Genomic DNA, 10,265 nt, shown 5'->3' on the forward strand with positions numbered 1-10,265 from the left:
CAGCTGGTCCTCATACACGGCCACAGCATCTCCCGGCAGGCGGCGCTACATGCCCCAACGGCGCCCTTTAGCGTGAAGCGGCCGCCGACCCGGCAGGACGTCGTAGCGGTGGAGGCGTTTTGCCAAGACTGATCGTATCGAGATCGAGGGGACGTGATTTGAGTGGGATTAGTTTTCGGGGGAGAACGTACGTGATGCGTGCGTGCATTGGATTAGTGGCTAGTTAGCGGGAGGCAGCGGTTTTGTTTTTTGTGTTTTCTTTGAAAGAGGCAGTAGAGGATAGCGGCCAGGCTAATGGCATGATGGGTAATTAAAGCATAAAACATGTTTAGTATGTTGGAGCAATGTAGACCGTCAGATCATACGATTTGATGGATAGAATAAATGAGTTCTCCGCCCTTTCGTATTTTTATAGGGGTAGTAGACAGTAGATGAGGAAAAAAAGAGCGATGCGCGAATTACAACCCCAACGAGTCCGATCGCGCGAAGGCCAGCCCAATCCCGTGCCGATCGGGTCAGACCGCACCAGTTCGCCCGCACCCGCACGCACGGAGGCAACCCTTTCTCCCTCCTTCCTCCTGTGGCCTTGCCTGCTTACGACGTACCACCCCCACCGCCCCGCGAGCATTCCACCGGTCCCTGATCTCCGGCGACGCCACTGCCTCCGGCAACCCAATACCGCAATATAGATCTTCGGTGGCCTCCTCCGGAGCCCCTCCTATTGCCAGGACCCACCACCTGTCTCTTCCAGGCTCATCCGTTGCAAACCCTAACCCTAGCTCCCGGTGCGGGCTGCGTAGGTGCGTCCCCTGCTACATCGAATGCCCGTCTCGGTACCCTTCTGTCTTGCGCCGTCGCCTAGGGTCGCAATTGAGGTGTTGAGTAGGCACCGTGCTGCGGGGGGAGACATGTTCGAGTGGCGTTACTGTGCTGTTGCTCTTGAATTGCGCTTCATTTGTGTTACGCGTGGAGGAATGCCCGTGCTAGTCTTCCCTATGTGTTCGGCAGTGTGTATACAGTAGTCGTTGGCATGGCTGGGCTTGAACTGCGCCGTGGTTTGGGATGTTGGCACGGTGTGTCCCTCCAAGTGTGTGAGATGACGTGGAATATAGATGAAAATGTGATATTTGTTTTGCCCAGTTATCCAGGGCATGCACTGTGTATGAACGGATACTGGTCAGGATAGCCATCTGTTGTTATGTGTGCTTTGTTCGAATGCAAAAGGTTGTAATGTCGTTGCGCATGCTCGTTCCATTGGGCAGAGGATGACGCATGTCATATTTGGCTGGGCAATTATTGTGCTTATAAAAACCCTTAATTTGATTTTTAGTATGGATTGATTTTATTCTGGTTTACATGATCAATTATTTGTTCGCAGCTCTGTTTATTATTGTTTTCTGTAGTTATCTTGTTGTTTATGACGGTCTATCGGTTTACAGGTCAGGTTTTTATTGTGTCTTGCGAATTTGTGAGGAGGTCATGCTCGTTTGATGGCTTGGAGTTCTGAGAAAATGCGCTTGTAGTGATGTATGGGCAAAGCTTGCTTCTGTGGTCAAGTGGATACTGAGCCGTGCTCTATGGGAGGAATTGTTGAATGTGGTCTGAGCACTGACACAAAAACTTCCCCTCGCCGTGTGGCCATAGAGAAAGCTCAGGAGGAGCTGAGGTACATCTACCACCATGTTATTCTTCACTTTACGTTTTTGATGGATACCTGATACCTTTCTGTACACAAACTTCAGGCAGGAATATGATGTCCGTGAAGAACGGAGGAGGGAGCTTGAGTTTTTAGTTAAGGTACGTGCGAACTACATCATCATATGGTGTTGTCCATTTTCATTTTCCCCTGGTTTATTCACCTATCATGCAGGGAGGCAATCCCTTGGATTTCAAACTTGGACATGTAGTGTCGCTGAGTGTACAGTCCACTTCTGTCACAGATCAGATAGCCGAACAAAATGTGATGAGGTGATAATTAGTTCCTGATCTGTCATGTGATAACACTTACATTGTTATTGGTTGATTTAAGTCTTTAGTTCTTTCTTGCACTGCAGTGAAGCAAAAGGTAGTTTCACATTTGCTGCATCACCTCATGGAGATTCGTTTGGTAGTAGTGGCAGACCAGGAAGTTCATGTCGTGAAGCCAACACAGCTGATAATCTTATGCTTTTAGATGGAGATACCAGCAAAATAGGTGGGGAGAAACTTGTGAAACGCGGCACTAAAAGAAGTAACACACCTCAACCCGAGATGTCCTTTTGCAATGATGGCCAGAATAACACAAAAGAAGCTGAAGATTCTGGTCTGTTCCGCCATGGGGCAAAGAGCCAAGCGTATGCTCGACGCAGGTCAAAGTCAAGCAGGGAGAATGTAAATACTGTGCCTATTAGGTCTCCACCAGTTCCTCCTTTAAGTTCTCATCGGGAAGATACAAAAGGTGTAGTACAAGAAGCAAAAAATGATGATCATGGCGCCTCATCCAGTGCGGCTCCAATACCGAGAAGTTCAAATGGTAACGATATGTTGAATAATGCGCCAAATAATCAAATGGCAGTGAAGATGTGCAGTGTTCAAGCAATTCATGAAGGCAAGCAAGAAGAAAAACAGGAAATAACGAACAACCAACATGTTACTCTAGCTCCCGAAATCTCATCAAACAGCGTGTTTGATAATTCACAGCATGCTGGAGGTGGCCAGATGCCTAGTGCAGCTGCTTCTGCCGAATCTCCTCATGCTATTACAAAAGAAGCTTCTTCAAGGACAGCTTCTTTGCCATCTACACACAACGAAATCTTTAGAGAAGCACACACTCCTGAAAAGGCAGATATCAGTTGCTCTGACAAAAGAATGGTTTATGCTCATGCAGTTGATATCGAAAATGAGGCTTCTGTTCTGCAGCCAGCCATAGAAACTGCTAGATCTAATGAAAATGAAGTGGATCTAACTTGTACAGATGCCACCAAGACTACTGATGAGCATTCAGGTAAAAATGCTAATTTTGTATCAGTGAAGGTTGGTGAAAATTCTGATGAAGGCTTGAGTAACACAGTACCTGGTGATAACGACAACAAAAGAGATGACCAACTGGAAGGCCGTAGCAGCCCCACTGCTGTGGTTGACGGATGTGCTGTTGTACATCCAGAAGTCTGCACTGCTGTGAAAGATGAAATTGAAGTTTGTAACGACGTGGCTGACTTGCAAAAGGATACAGGACGTCCTGCTACTTCTGACCACAACAAAGTGACTAAGGAGGCAGGTTCTGATTTGGATAGAAACAACAACTGTTCCAGTGCTTTGAGTGGCTCCGATAAGTTGGCTTCTGTTGATGTGCCCCCTGCTTCGCTCACAGAGGATATGCCTAATCCTGTGCTATCAACTAAATATTCTACATGTAACTTTGACAACGATGTTACAAAATGTAGCCGAAATGATGCAAGAGTTACGAAAAAGGAATGTGAAGATCCTATTATGATAAAGAAGGAATATGAAGATTCTATCCTTAGAAGGGCTCGGTTTATAGAGGTATGGTCATATAATGCTCTCCTTTTATGCCAGTATTCTTGTTACTGAAAAGGAAGTCATTACTTGACAGCTGAACGTTAAGAGAGCTGGTGAACAAGCTCTTTGCAATATTTCTTTGGAGAAGAAGCGGAAAAGTCACTGGGAATTTGTTCTGGAGGAGATGGCTTGGATGGCAAATGATTTCATGCAGGTACTTCTTCAACTGATCTTATTTTCTTCATTGCACTCATATGAGCTGTAAGATTTCTTATGTTGTTGTTTAACGTTGTTGTTACATACATGTAACCTAACTATATCCTATATAATAGGAGCGTCTGTGGAGAAGTACAGCTGCAGCCCAGATGTGCAACTGGATTGCTTCCAGTGGCCGAGCAGCATTTGAAGAAGCTATTGTTCACAGAAAGCAGAAATCTGCTGCTAGAATTCTGGCCAAGGGCATAATCAATTTTTGGCGTTCAGCTGAGACTTTACGAGCTACTAGTGGTGAGATTCCTAAAGCGTCACAAATAGAGAAATCAAAGGGGATTGAAGAAATGAAGCTTGCTGGCACCAAAGCAGAAAAAGAACTGGTATTAAAAATCAATAAAACATTAATCATTTATTTATATTTTCCATATTCGTTGATTCTGATGAGTATTACATGTAACGGCTAGGGTGGTTTTGGCTTTCTTGTAGCCTCAGAATGAAATAGCTACAAATGTTGCTTCATGTCATTTTTTTGAAGTGCATAAACTTTGTTGTAGACTTATTAGGCTTGATATGTTTGCAAGTTGCAACTGCAAGGTTGATGTGATTTATGGAATTTGAACAGGGTGATGAATCCTTTGAACAAGAGAAGCCTAGGTGGTCTCACCACCATTATATTCAGAGTTACGCTCTTCGGTTTCTGGAGTTCAACTGTAATGTGTCTGAGTGTCTTTCATTAGCTGAAGCACCATCAACTCCAGACAGGCTAAATGATTTTGGCATTTTAAAAGTGCCAGATGAACTTTCAGAAGTAATCTATCTGGCTCTATGGTTTTGACAATTTCCTTCTTTCTTTACGTCCTTTTGCATTCCATCTCATTCTATATGATTTACTTAATAAAGCCTGGTACCATTTTTGTTAGTATGAGAAGAACATGCACAAATAACTTGCCTAAATATTGGTTAATGATACATTTCCTATCTTTCAGACAAATCTCTTTTATGAGGTAGCCCCTGGTGCAATGCACACATACAGAGAGTCTGTGGGGTGTATATCTGTTTATAATAAGGTAAGATGATACTTTCGGTACACCAAAGCAGCAATTATGCCCTTTTTCCATCTTGTGGGAGTTCTGTTAAAATGTGATTGGGGCTTTAACTATTTAGTGTTTTGTTGCTCAAACAAAATCTACTTAGTGTTTGTCCTGGCAAATATTTCAGTTGCTTCAGTCGTGGAGTGTACAAAATTCTTGCACATCTAAATTTAGTGTTCTGTTGCTTTCAAGAGATTAATTGGTGTTATGGGCTCAATGGACATTTGATATTACCAGTTGTCATTTCAATGTTAAATTACTAACAAGAACATTTATGCTATAAATTGAGGAATTACACATATAAGTCTCCATGTTTACTACTTGCATCATTCTATTTATTACTATATTCCAAAGTTAACTTCTTTTGTATCCATGTACTGTCAAATTAACTATTTCTGTATTACAGAAATTTGTTAACACTGAACACAAGGAGGATTATGAGCCATCTACATGCGATTATGTTCCAGGTTTATATACCACTCCTTCTCAATACCTGTAACGTGATGCAATCTTCTTATCAACGTTTCATTTTTTTGTTTAGATTTACATAGGGAAAATGCATATGAAGATGATGAAGCCGAGGCATACACTTATTTATTGCCTGAAACATATGATGGTGGCTTGGCATCGAAATCGAGTCACAAGAAGAAACAACAGCAGAGGATGAATGGCAGAAGGCCGTATGATAATGGTGTTGATCTGCCTTATGATCCATGCTCGGAGAGCAAGCCAGGAAACCATCCATTTTTATCGAATAGTAAAAGACCTCCAGATTTCCTTTCCATTCCTACAAAACGCATACGGACAGCTGCTAGACAGCGAGTTGCAAGCCCATTCTCTGCTGGTGTTGCCGGAACCCCTCAGTTCACAAGTAAAACAGATGCCTCTAGTGGAGACACAAACTCCTGCCAAGATGATCAAAGTTCATTACAAGGCGGTTTTGTCCCCAGGAAGAATGCAGATATTGAATCCACTGTTGACTTTGACAGACAATTTATATATGATGGCAGTGAGGTGTCTACTAAGTCTAAAAAGAAGAAAAAGCCTAAGCACCCCGGGTACAAGGCACCACAAAGTGTGACCGAGTCCTATACCTTGATGTCTGGAAAGGTCAGATTCTCAATGCAATTCTCTTCATTGTTCTGTGAACTGTGGTTGGTAGAGAAAGTTTATTCTGCTTATGTTTCAGGCCATTGCCCCTGATCCTAGGCCTCAGGTTGATTTGATTGCTCAATATGAGCAGGTATTATGTTTAGCTGTATGTGATTAAGCAGCCAACATTCTTACGGTCAATCCATTAGGTTGTGCTTGGTCAAACTGAATACTGATACTCCAGCAAGGAATACAATTCTTCCAAATAGCCCTGTAGTCATTTTGAAGCGGCTACACATACATGTTCTAGCAACAAACTAGTGAACATCATGCTAAAATGGTGTTTGAAGGCACGCAAGTGAACTATAGCATAACATAATTGATTGATTTCAGTCATCCTTTATGAGTTATGGAGTGTATTCTAGTTTGAGATTAAGAGAGTACTGTAGGGTGTAGTGAACCCTATGCAGCACTGTGAGCCTCCAAAGTTCAGTACCACCAAACATTTCTGAATAGAACTACAGTAAGCATGTAGTTTCTCTAATTTCTGGATACTGTCTCTTTCCTGTACCAGAAGGATTATTTGAAGAGAAGACAGGAGGCTAATCAGTTTGATTCAAATGGGAATACTGGTAACTTTTTTGTCTCTGCTTCAGACATCATATTTTTATCGGCATATAACATGAGAATTATTGGTTCTTATTTGAGGGGGCACGAGAATAACTTCTGACATGTTAGATGCTGATCTATTAACAGTGGTAAATGGTCAGCATGCTTCTAAGAAGACTAAACTGTTACATCAAGCGCCAGATATTTCATTAGAGGCTCTTACACCAGTTGGCCCACTGGCTTCTCCGGCAGCATCACAAATGAGTAACATGGTAAACCCGACGAAGATTATAAAGATCATCACTAATCGGGATCGTGGAAGAAAAAGTAAAGCACTGAAGGTATTCATATGTTTTGACATTTTGGTCGTATATATGTTTTGCACCTTTATCTGCATATAGCCATAGACACTGTTTTACTGTGCTGCGCCTTTTCCTTTACAAATGAAAACCATTTTTCTTTGCACATGCATTACTTTTCTTTGTTAGCAATTAAAACTATTTGAGTTTGAATTCATTATTTGCTGAAACCAAATTGATGTTAATAGTTTATGTACTTCTGGAAGGGGAGCCTTGGCGTAGTGGTAAAGCTGCTTACAGAAATGTAGGGAAAGGCTGCGTACAATAGACCCAAAGTGGTCGGACCCTTCCCCGGACCCTGTGCAAGCGGGAGCTGCATGCACCGGGCTGCCCCCTTTTTTTTAGTTATGTACTTCTGATTGTAGTACTATCAATTAGATAACTAAGTTCTCTTGTGTAACTGAATGGACTGCTCAATTACCCAGGAAGCTTTTCCTTCTCATTGGTTGCTGAACTGCAGTATGCGCTTCCTTATGTCACAACTAGGGCTGGGAACTAACTGAGTTCAAGAAAAGACAGACATCCCAGGAAGCTTTTCCTTCTCATTGGTTGCTGAACTGTAATGCGCTTCCTTATGTCACAACTAGAGCTGGGAACTAACTGAGTTCAAGAAAAGACAGCCAGGCTTATTATGAGCTTGCCTCATTTTACATTCTGGGCTTCTGGCTTGGATGAAGTTCTCCAGCGTGAATAGAGGGATGATTGTTAACCTTTTGTGCTGCTTGAATTGGCTCAGTAGTATGTTTAGGATTTTCACCTTTAAATTTAGCATATTCATCATTTGTGCTCCCAGCCTGAGCAAAGGTCAGTTGAGATCAAAATTAGCACAAATTTGATTTCATGCTCAATTAAACTAGAAATGAGCTCAGTCTGACCTGACCCTTGTTGGATTGTGCCAATTTTTTTATTTCTAACGTTTTCTGTTTCAGCCAAGATTATTGTTTAGCATGCAAGCACAGCCGTCTATGGCATTTTTGCTTACCAACTACTTTCTGAAATATTGATCTGTTGGTCAGATCGCTGCTGTCGACTCCACATTGAGCCAAAACTTAGCTGATCCTTAGCCTCATGTTTTTCCAGCCTAACTGTTTTAGTTGAGCCAAGATATTTATTTATCATGCCAACACCTCAGCTCTGTCATTTTGCTCATCAACTACTTACTGAAATGTTGATCTCTTTTTCAGATGACTACTGGCCACTCTGGTCCTGGAAGTCCATGGTCAAATTTCGAGGATCAGGTTATTCTATGTTTGAAATTACTTGATCTTGCAACATTTTGCGGAAAACTGCTAACATCTTAAAAAAAAAACAGGCTCTTGTGGTGCTTGTACATGATATGGGTCAAAACTGGGAACTAGTGAGCGACGCACTGAATAGCATTGTCCAACTGAAGGTAATTATGTTATTTAGGCAATATCTAGCTCATGTTGTTTCCATTTTCCTTTTCTAGCATTTACTTATGATTGATTGACGTTAATTCTTTTTAGAAATGCTGAATATTACTACTTTCTTCCTTGTATGTGGATGAAATTTTTCACCATATTCTGGTGGCTTTAAAACATTGGTCATCAATTTCTTACTTAATGCCTTAATGGTGGACTCTTCCATCCCGACATTTGCAGTGTATATATAGAAGGCCTGATGAGTGTAAGGACCGTCACAAGCTTCTGACGGATAGAAGTTCTGGTGATGGCGCTGACAGTGCAGATGACTCAGGCTCATCTCAACACTATCAATCCACATTACCTGGCATTCCGAAGGTATGCTCTCTCATTTATGTTATACCTATCCTCCGTTACAAATTAGTGTCGCTGGTTTAGTACAGAAGTTGTACTAAATCAGCGACACTTAATTTGGAACGGAGGGAGTAGCTTTTTTACGGAAATGATATTAACTGCTAGATCCTTGATCTAGTGGCTATAGGATTTCTGTAAATCTGCTCAGCTTTTATTGATCGCTATAAATTTCACGAATAAGGCCACCTTTTCTTGTCCAATAAGCTGCACGGAGATGCACACAAAATGTCATTTCTTCAACAATTAACACTATGAATCCCTCGTGTGAATATCAGGGCAGCGCCAGACAGCTGTTTCAGCGCCTTCAAGGACCGTTTGAGGAAGAGACTCTTAAGACACATTTTGAGAAAATAATATTCCTTGGGCAGAAATTGCATCCATGTCGCAGAAAGGTTAGTATTATCTTCCTTTGAAAACCTCACACTGACTTGATTTTGCGTGATGCATAGCTGCCATTTTCCTTCCTCGTAGTAGCCATGTTTCCTTTTCCTGGTAATTTTGCTATGCTGTTTTATGCCTTCCTTACTGTCTGTAAGGACAATAATCTGCTGCTGTTGGATATGCAGAGAATGCTGATCCTCATTTTAGGTTTGTGAAGATTGGCTATCCTCTCCCCATTTACTTTTGATATATACCCCTAGACGCTCTGTGGAGTTGAGTCCAAATGGCCCCATACTTTCACGAGTCTGGGGCTTTGCCACGCAGGCTCACACGAGCCAGGTTTTTCTCTTTCCAAAATGGGCATCACTCACGTAGACGCTCGAGACTTTGAGTATTATGCACATTTATAAGATCCCTTGCCTGTGTAAAATGAACAAAATTTTGGGGAAAAAGTTGCCATTACAGAACTTATTCTTTTTCCGGTTCAGCCACAAGTGCAATAGTTGCTTAATAATTTCCTCTGTGATTTGTTTTCTGATTCTGACTGAAATAAGGATTATTTCTGGGCAGGACTAGGTTTGCCGAGTCTCACTTTATAGTTTTCTGTACCTAAACTGGCCACCAAATTTGTGCGGAATCTGGTGACCACTGGATCCTGATCTTAAGTAAACTACATAGTTTACTCATCTTTTTCCCTGATCATTTTTGGAAGAACATCAAGTATAAATATAAATTGACGATATTGAGCCGTTTCTTGATTAGGTTTCGCTAGGTTGAAGCAATGTATTATCACTTGAAACCACATAACAGTTGTTTGCATGTCACACCCCGATACGCCATAGGGGTATGGCAATTTGGGTACAGTGATCACGATATGATATTTCCTCCAAACAGGAAACGTATGCATGCTTTTCAATGTAAATGTAATTCCTGATTAAACCTTGCTACTTGGGTTGGTCTGATAATCTTTCTGATGTTTCCTTCCAATTTGCTGTAATTTTTGTGTTATTTTGTTTATCGTGCTCATTGAGTATTATCAATATTTGCTAGCTGACATGATTCTCTTCTCTGTCTGTCCTTTATGTGTGTATTCATTTTTGGTCATTAAGGGGGAAATGCAGGAGCTTAAGCCAATAAATCCACTTCATACCTCTCATGTTCTTGCACTTTCTCAAGTGTGCACAAGCAACTTCTCTGGTGGCATTTTGACGTATGTGCATACACTT

The 10,265-nt window shown here is 41.7% G+C and overlaps 1 protein-coding gene across 3 annotated transcripts in view; it reads left to right on the forward strand.

Annotated features, from left to right (window-relative positions):
* The first annotated feature begins 513 nt into the window (after positions 1–513).
* LOC119268247 (chromatin modification-related protein EAF1 B-like) overlaps positions 514–10,265 on the forward strand; it is a 15,638-nt gene continuing 5,886 nt past the window's right edge. For all 3 annotated transcript variants that reach the window (XR_005133035.1, XR_005133036.1, XM_037549835.1), the window contains exons 1-18: positions 514–800; positions 1,440–1,666; positions 1,743–1,797; positions 1,871–1,968; positions 2,055–3,522; positions 3,593–3,712; positions 3,831–4,091; positions 4,334–4,519; positions 4,698–4,778; positions 5,209–5,269; positions 5,344–5,912; positions 6,469–6,526; positions 6,651–6,844; positions 8,047–8,100; positions 8,175–8,255; positions 8,485–8,622; positions 8,934–9,050; positions 10,149–10,249. Coding sequence is in view for 1 of the 3 variants with exons in the window: in XM_037549835.1 (XP_037405732.1) it covers positions 1,530–1,666; positions 1,743–1,797; positions 1,871–1,968; positions 2,055–3,522; positions 3,593–3,712; positions 3,831–4,091; positions 4,334–4,519; positions 4,698–4,778; positions 5,209–5,269; positions 5,344–5,912; positions 6,469–6,526; positions 6,651–6,844; positions 8,047–8,100; positions 8,175–8,255; positions 8,485–8,622; positions 8,934–9,050; positions 10,149–10,249 (3,779 nt within the window). In the remaining 2 variants the exon portion in view is untranslated. The remainder of the gene's footprint in view (positions 801–1,439; positions 1,667–1,742; positions 1,798–1,870; positions 1,969–2,054; positions 3,523–3,592; positions 3,713–3,830; positions 4,092–4,333; positions 4,520–4,697; positions 4,779–5,208; positions 5,270–5,343; positions 5,913–6,468; positions 6,527–6,650; positions 6,845–8,046; positions 8,101–8,174; positions 8,256–8,484; positions 8,623–8,933; positions 9,051–10,148; positions 10,250–10,265) is intronic.

Source organism: Triticum dicoccoides, chromosome 3A (genome assembly GCF_002162155.2).
Source record: "Triticum dicoccoides isolate Atlit2015 ecotype Zavitan chromosome 3A, WEW_v2.0, whole genome shotgun sequence".
In the NCBI taxonomy this organism is placed as follows: Eukaryota; Viridiplantae; Streptophyta; class Magnoliopsida; order Poales; family Poaceae; genus Triticum; species Triticum dicoccoides.